The 18,705-nt window shown below is 41.6% G+C and overlaps 1 protein-coding gene across 2 annotated transcripts; it reads right to left on the bottom strand.

The window, feature by feature from the left end:
- Positions 1 to 3,822: 3,822 nt before the first annotated feature.
- On the bottom strand, positions 3,823 to 17,675 carry LOC6046818 (polycomb protein suz12). 2 transcript variants are annotated; one of them, XM_038253851.1, is made up of 6 exons: positions 16,956 to 17,675; positions 7,413 to 7,459; positions 5,716 to 7,346; positions 5,295 to 5,652; positions 4,966 to 5,233; positions 3,823 to 4,616 (listed from the first exon to the last, which is right to left on the bottom strand). In XM_038253851.1, the coding sequence occupies exons 1-6, from the start codon at positions 17,194 to 17,196 to the stop codon at positions 4,414 to 4,416; spliced, it is 2,748 nt and encodes a 915-aa protein (XP_038109779.1). In that variant the 5' UTR covers positions 17,197 to 17,675; the 3' UTR covers positions 3,823 to 4,413. The 2 variants fall into 2 exon arrangements, with proteins under 2 accessions (XP_038109779.1, XP_038109778.1); XM_038253850.1 differs by having other exon boundaries at positions 3,823 to 4,839; positions 16,956 to 17,673.
- Positions 17,676 to 18,705: the final 1,030 nt, after the last annotated feature.

Below are 18,705 nucleotides of genomic sequence, written 5' to 3'. Positions count from 1 at the left end.
CAATTTTGGATTTTATTCGATATTTAGGTTTTCCGAAAACTGAAAATCAAGCTTTATCTATGGTAGGTAATTTACCCATACTCACAAAAAAAGTTCAAGGGCAACATTTGGAAAAAAAATCAAATTACTAAATCAATTTAGTTAAACAATTTAAAATATTCACCAAAAAAACCATTGCTAAATTCAAGTTGGAATCTGTTACCAAATATCCAATTATGTGACAAAATGAAATAGAATCATAATTTTAAGGTGGCCATTATGTTCTATTTTTATAATAGTTTTTCATTAACTTTACCTCTTGTTTGATGAACAAAAATTAAAGCGATCATTTGATTCATAAAAAAATATTATGAAAATCTGTTTCAAAGACTCCAATATTCATTAAGATTTTGAGTGCCTTTAACAGCTTTTCTATACTCAAATATATTGCAATAGTGAAAAGAACCTTAAATTTAAAGTAAGTTACTAAAGCAGAAATGAGTGAATTCAATTTGAAAATTACACAAAATATTACAAAATTATTCAAGAGTTCAAAAATAATTTTCAATCAAGTATACTCAGAATTCCCGACTTTTCCCGACTTTTTGACAAAAAATCATAAATTCCCGACTTTTTCCCATTTTTTGGAGATTTCATTGCATTGCGGCTTCGAACCAAGGTTACTGTCTTACAGTAACCTTGGCTTCGAACGCCCAACATGGGCATTTCCCGAGGAACTTCCAACACACGGCTGATCGGTGCGGTGAATAATATGAAATTAAACGGTTTAATAAGTTAAGAGAGTTGTTTTGAAAAATATAGAGAAAGTTCCTAGTGGCATGGTCGATTGGAATATGCTCCTTTTACAAAGGATTTGTGCATTTAACTTAACAACAAAACTGCTTATGTAGCTCTGAAAACAAACCTGAACTTCCATACCTCATTTGGCCGTGAGGACAAGGTCTCAGGATTCATCGAACATCATTAACATCCAGCATCACATCGGCACCACCGCGAGTTCAAGCAAATAATTCAACTGCCCTTCTCAGTCAGCTGAGTCGGCAAAGTACCCAAAAATAGAATTGAGAGAATCAGGGGAGAGAGATGGAAAGAGACCACAACATTTTTGCCTCTCAATTTTTTTTGACATTTTGCAGGGTTGGAACAACAACAGTAGGGGCCCAGCTGTAAAACAGAAATATAAAGTCCAAAACCAGCTGCAAATGTGTTGTAAAAGCGCGTTTGGTGCAGATGTCAAAACAGTTTAGCTTTTTTCCGCAGCTGTAAATGCGCTGTTAGTGCTGAACAGTGACTTTATTTAGTGCTGGATGATTAGGAGGGACTAAAACTTTGAAAGCATCGGCCTATAATTTAAGAATATTTTTCTAATTTTTTTAGCATTTTTAAGATTTAGATTTTTAAAAAAAAATCAAACTGTTTGATAAAAAATAACAATTAATTATTTTCATTTCAATTCGGTTTTATTAGTAAATAATCAAGATACAATCAGTTCTTTTGCAATTCATAACAGAGGTTTGGAGTTCCTTTCAGCTGTGTGTTGCATCATAATCCATTTTGGAACAATTCCGCAGTAACAGTTCAATAGGGCGAATCTGCGTTAGTAAACAAGCAGTCTACCCCTTTCTTACTTGACGTGAACCGTCACTTGAGCGAAATTGATAGACTGCTTGTTTACAAATCCAGAGTTTTTTTTTAAAGGACCAATAAACTATTGTCTTTCATATGTTTATAGGACCTAATCAAAAAAATCTAGAAATGCAGATTCGCCCTATTGAAGTAATACTACGGAATTATTTCTATAACTAAGGCACTAACAATAGTTATAAAAATAAACTTGCTAAAGAAAAGGAAAGGGGAAAGAAAGAGAAAAAGCATATAACTTAATCACAGCATTTTATCCTTTGTAGATGTGATTGATCATTAGCTACCCAAGGGCCAGAAATTGCTCCGCTTTGTTTGGGCAGGTCCAGGAATGGAATAATCGCAAAAAAATCAATTTCGCTTGTGAGCTTTCTTCACCCGCGAAAGAGAGAGGAGGCAAATCACGCAAAAGAAAATTGCTTTCGAAATTCTCCAAGAAAATCAATTTGCTGATGATTTTTTGTTAATTTCCTTGTTAGCACCACTTTATAATATTTATTTCACTTTGTTTACACACATTGCCCATCTACAAAATGTGACAGATAATATTTCGACGGGTGACGTTACACTTGCAAGTGTAGTAGTGAAAAAGATGTTCCGCCGAATAATAGACGTATCCAGTTTGAAATGGCCGCTAGGTGGCCAATGGTGTTAGAAATGACAGCTTCCATGTATTTGAATAAGGGAGCTCAGGAAAATTCAATTTTTAAGCAATAAAATGATTATTTATGATGAAAGTATTGATTGATTAGGTGCACAAAATGTGTCAAGAATATTATTAAAATAAAAACTGTTCGAAAAATTTGCAATTGAGATAAGTACACCATTCGATTCAGCAGGAATTTTGGGCACCAAAAATATATAGTTTTCATATGTTAAGTGTTTTACTTTAAAAGAAAATTAACAAAAAGTATGAAAATCGAGAAATTTAGTATGGGAGCTGTCAAATCTCTCACCATCAAAAAGCAGCGTTGAGCTTTCGCTGGATTTGTCTATCAAGATGATGATTTTTTTCGATTCTTTTTACTGATCTTTCGTGCGCGAGAGGAGAGCCAAGCTCCCTACGGATTTTTTCTCTTGATGAACGTCTAGAGATTTTCTTTTGATGATGATTATGCCATCGCTGGGCAGATCCGAAACCGCGTCATCTTCTAACCCGCGAGAGCAAAGAACTCCGTCAGGGTGAAGAGATCTTCCCCGGTGACTTCTTGCTGGGCCGCATTGCCGCTACCGGCACGCTGGCAAACGATCGCCCCCATCCAGGAGGGAACGCTGAGTTGTCCGCGGGAACCGTACGCTGCCCACCTGCCGGCACACGGTTACGTTCGTACTTCGCTGAGGAGGGTGGGACGCTGCTGCTTTCTTTTTCCTTTTTTCCTGCTCCTCGAAGTAGTTTTTCCATGCACTGTATCCACGGTAGTTGCTGGTATGGTTGCCTCCACAGTTAGCGCACTTGATGCGCGCCTTGGTTTGCTCTGCCTTGTCCCCCAAGTTCGCTTTGCACGGCAGTGCACACGCCTCATATAAGTGTGATTCACCGCACCGCGGGGCGGGAGGTTGTAGTTCCGCGAGCCGTGGCCGAATTTCTGGCAACGGTGGCATTGTGCTGCGTCCGCCGGGTTCTTTGAGTAGAACCGCAACTTTACCCAACAATCGTCCAACGCCCTGTGTACCTGTGACTGTTGTCTACCGCGAGAGGACTTTTATATCACGCGGCGTTATTCCAGCACCGGAGTGGTCTTTCTTGAGGTCAGTGATCGTGCGGTCTTGCGGAATGTGTAGAACTTGAAGTATTTACTCTTCTATTTTTTCGCAACCAGGTCGAACCAGGACGTCGTGCTTTGGACACTTCCTGTACTCACGGTCAAGAAAATTGAAAAAAAAAACAAGAGTCAGCTTCTTGTCCTTGGTGGGCAAAAGTTTCTTGAACAAAATGTTGAAGAGTAGCGCACTGTTTAAATTCCTGGACCAGATATTATCAACTACAAACAAAACAACAAACGATTGTTTTTTTTTCACTATTTTTTATGTAAAACATACCGATTTTTTTTTTATTGCAATATTGAATCAATCCAATTAAAACAACAAAAAATATGCCGATTTCAAAGCTTGCATAAAACACGTAAAACATCCTACGAGGTGACGACTACCGTTTTTAAGGATACGGAGAAACAGCGATACTTTTTTTTCGAATAGAAGCGTGTAAAGAAAATGGCAGAAATAAAACAACTAACCTTGCCCTTTCAATAACTTATCTTTCTACGAAAGACCTTTTGTTGTGTTGTATTTTGTGTGTGTGTGTTGATCTCTCACGCAGGTGCAATTCGTGTGTGGCAGTCGACAAAAATCACAATTGTCACCCGGCGCGGGGAGCGTGTGTTTATATTTTGGGTATTGGTTGGCGTGCCTATTGTTGGTAGACCTTAAAAGTATATATTATCTGATATTTCTTTAGTTTTCTTGTTTTGTTTGTTGTGAAAATACGTATTTCCTCCACACCGACGATACTCTACAGACACAGTTTTGTAAATTATGGTTTGAAATTTGTAGGTTGTTTGAGAAATCTTTCCTGAACTTGGGTTTTTTTTTTGTTGCGTTGTACCTCTCCTCGCCTCCGTGGAACCGACTTTGCTTTCTACTTACAATAATATATATTCCTAAAAAAAAAGCGAACACAAAGGCGCGTTCGTACTATCACCCGACCTCCCACAACGTGTTCCTCTCTCGCCCACACTCACACACTCTCAACAAAACATTCGCTCGCTCCCCGATTCACTCGCCCGGAACGCAGCAGCTACAGAACTCATCACAGCATCCGGATGCCGGACCCGCTGGTAGCTGCCCCGAGTCAGTTGATGGACCGTTTGCGCTGCTGTTGCTGCTGCTGCTGCTGGTGGGTGCCAACCGAAAGCGACTTTCTTCGGGTGGTGATGGTGGAGGTCTTTTTGCTGCTGTTGCTAGTAGCGTTCTGAGTTCTGTTGCCGGCGGCCGCCGCAGCAGATGAGCGTTTGTTGTTAGAATGTGAGGCAGAAAGGGACGACAATTGAGAAGATGAGCTGTGGGTTGTTGATGAGGGATGATGGTTTGTGTTGCTGTGTTGTTGCTGTTGTTGTTTGCTGTTGTTGGCAGTGTTGTTACTGTTGGCGGATGAAGAGAGGAGGGCCGCGCTGGCACTTCGACGGCGGGGTGGTGAGATGGCTGCAAGATGATGAACACGGATGAGGAATACATCGAGATGATCATGATGATGATGGGGTGAAAGAGGCGCGCATTCATACACACTCACACAACATCGAAATCTCCGTCAACAGAGCGAACACTTACCGTTACGGTCGATGGCCGAGGCCGACGTGGAAGCCAGATTCTTGGCGGGGGTAATTGTTGGTTTCACCTTCTTGTCGCCGCCCGCTCCACCAAGCTTGTGGGAGGGCGTGCCGGGAGGTCCGCCGGCGCCAGCGCCAGCTTTCTCCGCGGCCTTTTCAATCTTTGGCTGAACCTGTTTGTGTACGGTGACGGTGTTCCAGTACTCCATTTGCTCCTTGCGGGTCGTGGCGACCTGACGCTGCAGGTCGGGACTTTCGAACAGCAGTTTCTACCATGAGATTGAAGACGTTAGTACAGCTCGAACATCTAAACCTTGAATGTGAACTCACCTGCAGCTTCCGGATCGTCTTCTGCATGACCTCGGGCGACACCAGCCCAAAGTCGAACATCGAGCTCATGTGCAGCACAAAGTTGCGGTACAGATGCTTCCGCAGCAGTTCCCGCCCGCGACACTCGATGAACATCTCGAGCGCCACCGGGATCTGGCAGTCCCCGACGTAGCCGTACTTCATCACGTGCAGGTTCCACATCTTCATGAGCTCCTTCTCGCCCTCGTTCACGTCGGTAAACTCGTCGATCATCTGCATCGTTTTGTGCTGCAACCAGAGCGGGTCGCTTTCGCCCTCGGAGTCGATGTCCAGCTCCTTCGGGTGCACCGGCAGGCACGTCATCGTGTGGTGGTACATCCTGAAAGGGGAAGGTAAAATTAAGTTCATCATCTTGCCCCGCAGACAAAACCCGAAACCCCACCTGCTATGCCCGGTGATGAACGGCCGCTGGCTGTCGAACTCGTTCTCGTCCAGCTCGATAAACTCGGTGAGGCTGTGCTTGGTGCGGCGCGGCCGGCACACCAGCAGGTTCGTGACCACGGTCCGCCGGACGGGCCCGCGCCGCGAGAACGCACTCGCCGAGCCGAGCAGGTCGTGCGGCGACCCGTTGTACGAGCCGTCGTACAGCTCGTTGATGGACACGTCGATCCGCGCCCCACCGTTCGGGATGGGAATGTACGTGAAGATGAAGCGCGCGTGGCACAGCTTCAGGTGCTTCAGCAGCGGGTAGATCGAGCCGGCGTTCAGGCTGCACCACGGACAGTGAAAGTCCGACTTGGTTTCCGTCTGCTGGCGCGAGTTGTTGTTGTACACAAACTGGTAGATGATGTGGTCGATCTTGGGCTCGTCCGCGTAGCGTTTCACCTCGGTCGAGGATGACGCCGTGCCGCTGTTGTTGGAGGTCAGTGGAACCAGCGCGCCAGAGTTCGCGTCCAGCGGAGGAACGTTGCCGGCGGCGGCCGCTGGCGTCAGGATGGTGTTGTTGTTGATGTTAATGTTGAGGTTTTTCCTGAACGCCGACCCAGACAACTGGTCCGGTTTGTGGTTCTCTTTGTCGTTGCCCTCGTTGTTGTTCAACGTGATCGTGATCGGAAGCGGTCGGTCCACCAGCCCCGGAAGCGCCTCCTTCGTCCACTGCAAGCGGAACTTCAACACCGGTGACTTGTTGAACGCCAGAATCGGATTCTGGTCATCCAACCCGTTCTGATTCTTGCAAATGTCAACAATGTCCAGTTCGTTCCGTTCGCCATTGATCGGCTGGATCGTCTCCCAGGTCGCGTTCTTCTTCGGCGAGTTGTACTTTTGCATCTGCTGCTGGTGAGGTAGTATTTCCTGTACAGTAAGCTCGTAATCTCCCTCCTTCAACAGACACCGTCCGTATTTATCGTAAATGATCAACTCCGTCCCAAACAGCTTCGTACTGCCGCTAATCTTCTGCCGCTTCGCCGACGGCTCCTCATCGCTCCCACCATTCTCGTACGAATCGCTCCCGTTCGAAATCGGACAATACCCGTTTCCGCCACCGCTCGTGTGCATGTGAACCCGAAACAGCAACAGAAACGACAGCTGCGGACCCGCCACCTGGTTCACCCCAACCGAACTAAACGACTCGGTCGCTATGCTAATCGTGGGCACCTTATCGTCCGCCGGCTTCTCCACCGGATTCACCAGCACGTCCGACTTGCCAACGGCCACCTGCATCAGCGCCGACGCAATGTCCTTCCGCTTGTTGTGTGACACCTTCAGCAGCACCGTCTCGACCTGCACGGTCTTGGCACTGCTCCCATTCTCACCGTGGTCCCCCACAACTTGCTGCGGCTTGGACCCATCCATCGGATCATCGCCGACCGTCTGTTGGTCACGCTTGTCGAAAAAGCCCAGGAACAGCACCGTCAGGTACTCGCCCGTCAGCGAAATGCCGTTGGCTTTGTCGTTGCGCAGTTTGTTCATCTTTTGGTTCAGCATCGAGTCGATCTTGAAGCTGTTGCGTGTTTTGTGCGAGCGTGACATCCGGTGGCACATGTACGACAGGTTGCGATTTAGGAAGATGGGCTGCGGGGTAGAAGAAATGGTATGTTTAGATGGAGTTGGTTGTGGAACGCTGATGTAGGTTCTTACCGATATCATGTTGCGTGTTCGCAAGTACCGGTAGATTTGTGTTGGCTCTGGAATAAGAGAAGAAAAAGTATTAATTTCAATTTGAATTTTCAAGGGGACCGACCCAGAATTGATCCCTAATGAAGCACTTCCATTCGACCAGTTTTTGCTTTTTTCTACAATGTATTCCTTATGGGAGAACTGTCATTTCTACCACTCGAAGCGGGTGCTCCAATGAGGTATTAGACTACGGTAAAAAAACAAACTCGCACTTTTTGTGTTTGACAATTTGCCAAAATCGCAAACAAAGCCAAATGTACGCAGGCTGAAGTTTCTGCAAACAAAGCAGGCAAACGGTCAAAAAGTGCTAGTTTGTTTGTTTGTCATAGTCTAATACCTCCTTAAGAGTTAGGCTTCAAAAGACTTTTCCTCGGACTTTTCGAATGCAAGGCTGTATATATTAGAAAGCCATCGTGGTGATTATTGCATTCGATCGTAATATTTCGATCGTAATTTCTCGACTCACGATCGAAATTTCTCGATCGTAATATTACGATCGTAATTTGTCGATGGTAAGTCGTTATTTGTCGATAGTAGATTGAGATCATTCGATCGTAATTTCTCGATCTACCATTGACAAATAACGACTGACGATCGAGAAAATCTCGATATGTGTTTTAAAAAATTCAACTTTTCAAAAAATTTAAAAATTTCAGAAATTTAAAAAAAACAGAAATTTTAAAAAATTCAATAGTTTCAAAAATATAAAAAATTTCAGAGATTTCAAAAATTTCAAAAATTTAAAATTTTTTACAAATTTCAAAATTTCAAAAATTTCAAAAATTTCAATAAATTCAAAAATTTCAAAAATTTCAAAAATTTCAAAAATTTTAAAAATTTCTAAAATTTAAAATTTTCAAAAATTTTCAAAATTTCATAGATTTCAAAAATTTTAAAAATTTCAAAAATCTCAAAAATTTCAAAAATTTCAAAAATTAATTCAAAAATTCCAAAAATTTCAAAAATTTCAAAAATTTCAAAAATTTCAAAAATTTTAAAAATTTCAAAAATTTCAAAAATTTCAAAAATTTCAAAAATTTTAAAAATTTCAAAAATTTTAAAAAATTAAAAAATTTCAGAAATTTTAATAATTTTAAAAATTTTAAAAATTTTAAAAATTTCAAAAATTTCAAAAATTTTAAAAATTTTTAAAAATTTCAAAAATTTTAAAAATTTTAAAAATTTTAAAAAATTTAAAAATTTCAAAAATTTCAAAACTTTAAAATTTTTAAAAATTTTAAAAATTTGAGGAATTTCTAAAATGTCTAAAATGTCTAAAATTTCAAAAATTTCAAAGGTTTTAAAGATTACTAAATAAAAAATCCAAGCAAATTTCTTTTTTATTAATTTTCATTTCAGAAATTTTTATTCGTTTTCGTTTTCGTTTTCGTTTTACGGAGCAAGGTGGGGGACGCGGCCTCAAGTCAGTCCAAGTCCGGTTTCTTGTGGAAAAAAGGGTAGTGGCCGAACTAGTATTGCATACCAAATGAACACCACCGGAAGATATAGGGGATCGGGAGGGGGGAGGTGAAAGAAAATTAGTGTTGATGTGAGTAGTAAGAACTTGGATGATTTGAGCAGTTACGGTAATCTAAGTTTAACACTGAATAAAGAAAATCTGAAATTGTGATTCAAAGTAAGAAGGCCCGGAATAAATTAAATTATTAGTAAATTAAATAAGAAAATGTAACTAATCGGAGATCTATACAAAAGAAACCTATGATGTATTCCAAATTTACAGGAAATAAAAAATACTAGAGAAAAAAAGATGAAAACTAACTGTCGACCTGTCACGTCCGTCAATAGTCTTGTCGTACATTACAACTAGAAACAGATCTGCCAATGAAATGTTACACTTCGTTCAAATCAACTAATCATTTAAGTCCAATTATTCATCTACGGAAAACTATCTAACTTTAATCAACAACCTAAACTAAACTGTCTGAAAGTAAATTTAATCTCAAATCCCCGAATGTTTTATTATAACGCCAAATAAGGTAAAGGATCTTGTTTTTAAACCAGTCTTGCCGCTTCCAAAAACCAATAAACATAAATGAATAGTTCATAAGTTGAACACTAGTAATTAAGACGACTATTTCATGCCATTCATTTCATTAGGGCATAGAGCTTTGCAAACAAGAGTGCATCTCTATTATACCTTATGTAAACTGTCATTTGAGTGAAGGAGACACACTCCTGTTCAAAAAACCCATGCGCCCTTTTGAAATATTAGGCTCCATTTGATCGTCAAGGCTCCAGTAGACCCTCGATTCGCAACAATGGTCGATACAACCATAATCCGACAACCGTTAGTTCAACAGATTAACGAATTTTGTCCGATATCATCGCACTATTGATTGACCGAGAGTCTATGGAAATTTTGACATATCAAAATACTACGTAATAATATTTTTTTTAAATAAATTTCAAAATCTATTCTATCCTACAATGCCTAAAAGAGGCCTCTGTTTCTGTTGTGAGTAAGCGCTGGTTTCAGAGTTCATATTTCAATTTAAAAGGGGTGGGAGACGACTAATTTGCTTCATGAACTCCTACTCGGCCTTGGGACCACCTCTTAAGACACTGATGGCTCCTAGCTAGGAATTAAACCTAGACACAGCGTCGAGGCCCGCTTCGCATGGCAAAAATGTTGGCTGGGGGGAAGTGATATTATCACGAAATTTTATTTTAAAGCCAACATTGCTAACGGCGTCGAGGTCCTTACTCATGCCCAAGGTTGAATAAAATTGATTTATAATCGGAATAAAAAATCTTTTAAAATAAACAATATATGCAATATTCAAAGCACATGAAAACCGCTGGAAAACCATTCAATTTACACAAAAAAAAAAAAAACATTTCAAATTCATGTGCAAACCATTCCAAAGTCATGTGAGCTTTCACTCTAAATTAACGTGTTTTTTTATTTGGATTTGCAGCCTCGCGCGATGGATTTTTTTTAAGTGATTTACACGTGACATTCACATGCAAAGTCGTATGGGGCAGATTTATGTGTAGAACATGTGATATTGCTATGTGCCTTTTTTTCAGTGCACAAACCAACACCACCAGCAGCGCATGTGGGAGTGAGCCAGTGATGCCAGGAAACTTTCGCTATGAATGCTACTTTTCGTGAGTGTTCGCTTAAAATTTCATCAATTTTGGCAGCACTAAGCAGACCCAAAAGAGCGCTGGAAGAAAAAAAGAACTAAGCTGAAAATGAATGCATTTTTGAAATATTTTTTTTAAATGCTTGTAAAAGGAATAGCATAACTTTTAATACAAGTAAAAATAAACAGAAATATTCGTTTCGTTTTCGTTTTCGTTTTACGGAGCAAGGTGGGGGACGCGGCCTCAAGTCAGTCCAAGTCCGGTTTCTTGTGGAAAATAGGGTAGTGGCCGAACTAGTATTGCATACCAAATGAACACCACCGGAAGATATAGAGGATCAGGAGGGGGAAGGTGAAAGAAAATTAGTGTAGGTGTGAGTATTAAGAACTTGGATGACTTAAGCAGTTACGTTAATCTAAGTTTAACACTGAATAAAGGAAATCTGAAATTATGATTCAAAGTAAAAAGGCCCGGAAGAAATTGAATTATTAGTTAATTAAATAAGAAAATGTAAATAATCGGAAATGTATACAAAGGACACCTATGATGTATTTCAAATTTAAAGGAAATTTAAAAAAAATTGGAAACCGAAAGATGAAAACTAACTTGTCTATGGAATATAAATCTTGATGCATTTTTTTTCTGGGCCCCGTCCTGTCGCGTCTGTCAGTAGTCTTATCGTACATTACAACTAGAAGCAGTTGTGCAAATGAAATAGTACACTTCCACCAGTTTAACCATTGATTAAAGTCCAATCTATTATTTACGGAAAACAAACATTTATCAACAACCTAAACTAAACTTTCTGAAAGAAACTTGAATCTCAAACTCCCAAATGTCAAACATTCCTTTACCTTGTTTTTAACCCAATAAACATAACTGAACAGTTCATACTTTACAAGTTGAACACTCGTTGTTAAGACGACTATTTCCGTAGTAACAGTTCAATAGGGCGAATCTGCATTTGTAAACAAGCAGTCTATCCCAAGGTAATCCGTCCTTTAAAGGTACGGCTATGTTTCTATAGCTGTATTAGTGTGAGAACGCAGAGAAAAAAAAATTGTCAAGTTTAGCTACGAAATGTAATTTTATGTAATTTTTCTCTCCGTGCACTGTCAGAGCAGAGCGTTGTGACGTCATACCGTTTGTTTTGGTAGCGTATGCAAGGAAAATTATATTTCTTTTTAAGTTTTTCGTGGATTTCGTGGAACCTGAGCCGCGCTTATGTCCTCCAATCGTTTGGACAACCCGGATAACGATCTGCAGAAGGTAAACAAATCGGTTGACAAATCTTAAAGTTTAATTACATTAATTTTATACTTATATTTTTATACGCAGCTGTTTCAACTAGTTGTGACCCGGAAGAGTCAGACCAAGATGGTTTGGCCAAGCATTCGGCAGTAGCCGGTGGCGATCCGTTCCTGTGCGCGATGTTCTGGACCCGGTCGCCGTACAGTGGCGGCGACCACGTTCAGCATCAACCCCTTCAGAAGCAGTCTATTCCGGGCCAGCCGGGAGCTGGCGCAACAGCAGCGGCGTCAGAAGTACCACGAGTGTAAGGAAAAACACCCAGCATTTGCCGCAGTGTACCGTGCCGGTCCCGTGGCCATCCGGAAGGATTCCTTGTGCCAGAGAGAGCATGCTTTCTGGCTCTCCGGATGGTTTTAAACGGTTCACCGGTTTTTGCGGGTGACGGGGTTGTCAAGAGTTCAATCCTTTTCAGCTAAAAAGCTGTATCTTATGTAAAAATTAATAAGCCTTACAAACATTTTTCCCTTTTTCAGTCAACATGGGCTGCGCCAATTAACGGCATCTGGTTCAATGTTGATAGTCTAGAAGCCGCGAGTTTGACGTCCCCCGACAACGTCGAACCGAGCAGCGGCGGACATGGGAAAATTGTGGGGGACGCAATTCGGAACGGGTTGGGTATCACTGAGATCACTACAACAATTGGAACGGTGGTAGCGGCGTTCCTGTCGGTTAATACGACGTCCCTTCATCAAACGGCTGCTCCTGGTGGCAGCGTGTGCCTGCGGAGTCCCGATCGTCTTCAGCAAGTTCCGCCGGAAGAACATCTCACCCAATACGGATAAATCCAGGAAGAAGAATGTGACGACGTCCTCCGTGCAAACTCCCGAAGATGACGTAGGTCAAGTCGGAGAACAACAGTCGCCTGACGCGCTACGACCCGTTCTAACGCTCGGCGGAGCATGCCGGCGCCAGGTACGCCACCCAACGGTGCAGAATTTTGCGCAGGCCATCATCAACAAACGCGCCGCTCAGTCATTACGGCGACCCGCTTTGGGACATTTCGCTGGGGCTAATTTTGCACTGGATCTTGTTCAAGAACCCGAAGAAGCTCAAGATGGAGGAGGATGACGAGGCGAGCAGGATCCGAAGTCGAATAGTATTTGGGTGACACGCGGGCTGTCGGTGCACGCCCTCACCAAGGATCACTGCACCGAGGACAAGCGGTATATATTTAAGTGAGTTCCATTTTTTTACTTCGTTGATCGGATTTCTGATGTTCTTTTCGAAATTCCAGATTCCTCGAAGAAAAATTCGAACACCTGCGCGAGGTCAAGGAGCTAGTACCCGTCAAGAAGCCTGTACGCTCGTCGCGGCTGGTTACTAAACGATCAATTTAAGCAAGCAGCAAGCCCGTGGAGGCGACGGGCGAGATTGTTCCGCACCGCTGCAACACTATCGATTAAATCGATTTAAAACGTACCGACACCGGTTCAGAAGTAAGCAATTCTGATCTTGAGCGTGCGCGACGGGATGTCCTGCGCCCAGACGGGTTCCGGCAAGACGGCTGCTTTCCTGGTTCCGATCTCCGTTCCGATTCAGAAACAAATGTACAAGCATCTTTACTCCAAAGACCTTGAGCAGTACCCTTCGGAACTCGTGCTGGCTCCGACTCGTTGGCCAAGCAAATCTTTGAAAAGTCAAAGAAGTTCTGCTATCGCGTCCGAGCGTCTTGTACGCTAGTAACAAAATCCAGGATCAGATGGGCGAGTTGGACCTTTGCTTCCATCCTGGAACGTATAACATTCGATTCCCCGTGCTGGACGAGGCGGACATGGAATGCTAGTAATAAAGTTGTGAAAATTGCTTTTAAACAGTGTTGCAAATGAGTGATAAAAAAGCTATCAATAGATTATCTCTGCACCAAAAATATCCGAGAGTATAGCGGCCGTCACGATAGCTTGTGAGATCTCTTCTTGTGTCTCATGATTCCCAGCGATGTCATTCTCTCTCTATCACTCTTCCCCTTTTCCTCGACTATGCACTCTCACCGCTGAGTCTCTCAAGCTCTCCGAAAACTGCAATGAGAGAACGCGAGATGGCGATTAGAAGCCGACCACGCATGACGTCCCGTTAAACTGCGTTTGCGAAATTGGTTTTGTGGCGGCTTTTGTGGTTAAACGCTGTTGCGGTAGGATGATCGTGGAAGCGGGAATGAGAGAGAAAAGGAAAATGTCAATCGCGAGTGTGTAAACACGAAAACGTGTTCGGCTATGTTCGGCGCTGAGAGTTTCAATGAAGAGAGAAGAGCAGTTATATTTGAGGCATGAATATTCAGGCGGGATAATTGTAGTTGCTGAGAGCTGATATTTTGATATTTTAACAACCCTGCTTTTAAATATATTATTATGCATAAAATTGCTTGTATTTATTCATTCTAAAGAGAAATGAAACTTCAGTATCCAACAACATTTTTTTTTTGATAGTAAAAATCAATCAAAATAAATCAAAGCATTGTAAAACGTCGTTTGGATTCTAGAAATTTAACATTGATATTACCACAAAATCCACTGTTTCCCATACAAAAAACTTTGTTGTTAATACTTTTAACCACAACCCTTTTGACAATGGAAAACGTTGAAAGACAAAGAAAATTACTGTAAAAACGTTGCTGGTTCATCAGCAAAAAATGTGGTTCCGAAAATCATTGTAAATCCACTGTCGCCTTTTGTCCGGGGTTTCAATAAAATAAATAAAATTCTCGGTAAAATCTTTCGATACTTTTCCAAAACACTATTTTCATGCAAAACATGCTTTTGATTAATTTGTTGACTAATAAAAGTTTTCTAGCAATGCATAAAACATACAATTTAATTAGTTTTTCATTAATTTTGTATATCATCCTATAGTAGCAAGAACGGTATGACGTCATCATCAGAGGCATCGCGAATGTTGACACTTTTTTGCCTACTAACACTAAACCCAAGCGTTTTCAGCCGGACCTGTTAAATATACGGACATTGAGTCTATCCCCCTCTTACTTGACGTGAACTGTCACTTGAGCGAAAGGGATAGACTGTCTGTCCACAAATGCAGACGCGCTCCATTGAACTGTTATTACGGATTTCGTGCCTTCCATTTCATTAGGGCACAGAAGCTCTGCAAACAAGAGTGTATCCATATCATACATTATGTAAACTGTCATTTGAGTGAGAGAGATGCATCCCTGTTCACAAAAACCATGTGTCCCTTTGAAATGTTAGGCTCCATTTGATCGTCAAAACTCCAGTAGATCCTCGATTCGCAACAATGGTCGATACAACCATAATCCGAAAACCGTTAGTAAAACAGATTAACGAATTTTGTCCGATATCATTTCATTACTGATTGATCGAGACTCTATGGATTTTTTTGACTATTCCGAATGGTTAGCATACCACATAAATTGAAATCAGAGATTCTGAAAGCATTACTTAACTCACTTACACACAGATGGAGTCTGGAACTATTAAACAACCTAAAGTTACAAAAAATACTAACTATTCTGAGTGCCTTGCAACAAAACTAATTTATCAAAATACCAAATCCTAACCTAACACCCACTTTGAAAAAAACGAAAAAAATCACAATGCCTAGAAGAGGCCTCTCTTACTGTTTTGTGTAAGCGTTGCTGTGCTTTATGAATTTCTATCTAAGCTAACGACGTATCAAAAAGATTAAAACCTGTTCAAAGCAGATTTTACAAACAAGAATATTGAGATGCAAATAAAAAAAATCAATATCTTACAATTTTACATAGTACAATAGTTGTGATTTCTATCAACACAAGTATATAAATATAAAATAAATGTGTGATATATATCAACATCGGAAACCATCTTTGCAAATAGCCCTGAAACGACGGCAACGTGTGGCTCCATCTCCAGGGAAGTAAAAATAAACAGAAATATTCATAAAAAAAATGCTCTACTCGTTGGTGTACTTGGTTTTAGTGAATTTCAAGGAACAATCCAGATTATCCAGCATCATTCAGACACGACCGCTTATTAGGCTTAAAATAGATTTTTAAATCAATTTTGAAAAATTAACCTCGCGGTCCTTCTTGACAGAAAAGTTCCTACTTGACAGCTCGTTCAAAGGGGACCAGTTGATCCACCGAAAAGATGTTGTCTTGTAATTATTATCTTTTGCATTAAAATGAAAACAAAAAAGTGATCAAAAATGGTTTTTGATCGTGATTTTTACCGATGTACATAAAATATGACATATGGCTTTAGTACCCAATTGGGTGGTCCATTGGACAAGACATTTGCAAAAAAAAAAATGATTCTTAGTCGATATGTGTACGTGAAGGTGGGTCTAGGAAGTCGAATTTAGAACTAATTTTTCGAGTGATTTTATAGCCTATCTTCAGTATGGGAAGAAGGCAAAACATCACACTTTTTATCATAATTATCATTCATCACCTTTTTGGAGAGGTGCGCCCGTTGATTTCTTCGACTTTATGTTTGTTTGAGACACACTAATCTGCCGCTCTAATCGAGTCCGTCCCATATGTAAAAACAGCAAGCCGAGAAAAAACGCAAGTCAAATTTGTTCCGCCCATAAGGTTATATGCAAGAATTTCACGAAAAAGGGTTTTTCTACGGTTTTATGGAAAAAGTACTAAAGTTTATTTTTTTTCTGATAGTTTACATGATTTCGAACCAAACTGCATCATGAACTCAATATTGACAAAGTTACATATGGGACGGACTTGATTTGAGAGGCAGAGTAGTGATATTCCAAAGAAGTTTAGAATATCGCAAACCTTTGCGCAAAACATGCCTAATGACACACAGCAAGGCAAAGGCAGCAAAAACAAAATAACAAAATTGAAAGTGAGACGCCGCCGCGAGGGACCTTTCATTTTATTCTACGAACAACCCTCACCCTCTGACCACCACAGTCTGCAATGTTGCTGTCCCACCAACAGCAACAAAAAAAAGGTGCTGATTGTGTGACGCGCGCGGGGATGGCCGTTCCATAACGATCCATCAGAGACAAAGGCAGGAAAAACACACACAAACAGAACACACGAAGCGATGGCCCAAATCAAACAAGAAAACATAAAAGAAACACGGCAAAAAAAACACAAACACTCACTCTCGAAGGCCTGCATGAAGAGCTCGTGATCGGTCTGGAACTGTTCCACCTTGGTCGGTTGCTGTTGTTTGGCCACTTCGGTGTCCTTTTCCTTCTTTTTAGGAGGTGCCTTCCGATTCTTGGAATTGGTTCCAGACCCAGTCGATGGGGCGACGCCACCAGCAGCAGCAGTGGCCGACGACGGTGGGCCCGATGACCCCGGGCCACCACCCCCACTGTTACTTCCATTCTTTGACTCCATCCGGGCTCCTCCTCTTCCTTCCTCTTTGCCAGCGCGTTCAAACTCCAGCCGACGGGGTCGTTAATCTGCTATCGATTGCAAAATCGCTTCCCCTGCCTGGGGGTGGCGGGAACCGACGGGGTGGGCTCCACACAAGGTTCTGGCCCTCTTTCCACTCCTCCTCCTCCTCCTCTTTAGTTTGCCTTGGCCCTCTCACACCACACATACACCAACAAAGAACCCAGCAGCAGAAGCCCACGCGCAAACTTTTGCCCCCGCGGGAAAACACTGATTCGTTCGATTCTGGCCCGAACACTCGCGAACTCACTGCACCGGAGGGTGGTCCGGACACTTCCGGCTAATATGACACGGTTAACGCGGCCGAGGATTGGATTTTCACGCGAATAAAAACGTTCCGAACCGAGAATGGACAGGCCAGCAGAAATAAAACCCGCTTAAAAAGGTAAGCAGACGTTTGACATGACGCTCGGCGCGTCGCTTGATCTGGTACTGCAGTAGCAGCTGTCACCTGCGGCAGGGGTTTGCGAGAAGCAAAAGGTTGGAAGTGTTGGATAGAGTTATCTACGTGCGCATGTATTGCGTGTTCATACACGAAGGGTTTTTAGGTTAAAATTTGTACCCGCCAGCAAAAACAAATTGTAGGCTAGTGTGCGTGAGATCGGGCTTAGATAACTCTATTGGAAACTTGAAAATTTAAAATTCAAATTGGGTACTAAAGCCCTGGGTGCAGAATAGTTGTTCGCAAAGCTGCCTCAATTTAGAACTGTCAAAGTGGAACCAATTTATTGTTCGCAACTCGGTTCGGAAAATGATACCAAGAAGTGGCAAGTATTGTAATCGATCTATAATTTATTTTGCCGGTGGTGTCGAGCTTTTGCGGTATTCGAAGTAAACAAATCCTAAAAAGAGGGTAGAAATCGAGATTGGGTAAATTCGTCGCTAGCATTTCCATAAGCGCTATGTCTTACGCAAAACCTACGTTTATGACGCTTTGTGAAATATTAGCGACGAATTATCAATGAATGGCACATGCCAAATAATATTGAATAATCTTTCTCCAACATTATTATCGCGCATCAAAGATACACAATCTCGGAACTTCGATTCGGTTGTTCTTCTGATTCACAAAATTCCACCCACTTCTGACGCAATATTTCGACACGTGGAAATAAAAAAAAGCCTCTTTTGGCCGCCCATCGATTAGTCTACGAACATAAAAAGTGCGAAGCCCTTAATTTTTCAACAAAAATTTAAAAAAAAATCAAAACAAGTCATTTCCGCAGCAAAAAATATGTCACGCTTGAGCTTGAACATAGCCTTCCACTTTGTTTATGTTTACAGCTGTAGTGCAGATGTATTAGTGAGGAGCAGTGGGGAGCATTCAAAAATCACGTTACGCATTCTGTCTTTTCAGCACCCAGCTAAAGCCCTATCCAGGTTTTTAAGCGAAGATGGCGTTCGAATGGTGAACGCCCGAATCGTCAAAATCGCGCAGTAGCACCAACATTA

The sequence above is a fragment of the Culex quinquefasciatus genome, chromosome 2 (assembly GCF_015732765.1).
Source record: "Culex quinquefasciatus strain JHB chromosome 2, VPISU_Cqui_1.0_pri_paternal, whole genome shotgun sequence".
Lineage (NCBI taxonomy): Eukaryota > Metazoa > Arthropoda > Insecta > Diptera > Culicidae > Culex > Culex quinquefasciatus.
This window is presented reverse-complemented; position numbering and strand designations above follow the sequence as displayed.

Coding starts and splice junctions, on each gene's coding strand:
- LOC6046818 (XM_038253850.1), bottom strand. CDS start 17,196: ATGGAGTCAAAGAATGGAAGTAACAGTGGGGGTGGTGGCCCGGGGTCA. Junction 7,347..7,412: donor GAACACGCAACATGATATCG/GTAAGAACCTAC, acceptor TCTACCCCGCAG/CCCATCTTCCTAAATCGCAA. Junction 4,840..4,965: donor CTCGGCCATCGACCGTAACG/GTAAGTGTTCGC, acceptor ATCATCTTGCAG/CCATCTCACCACCCCGCCGT.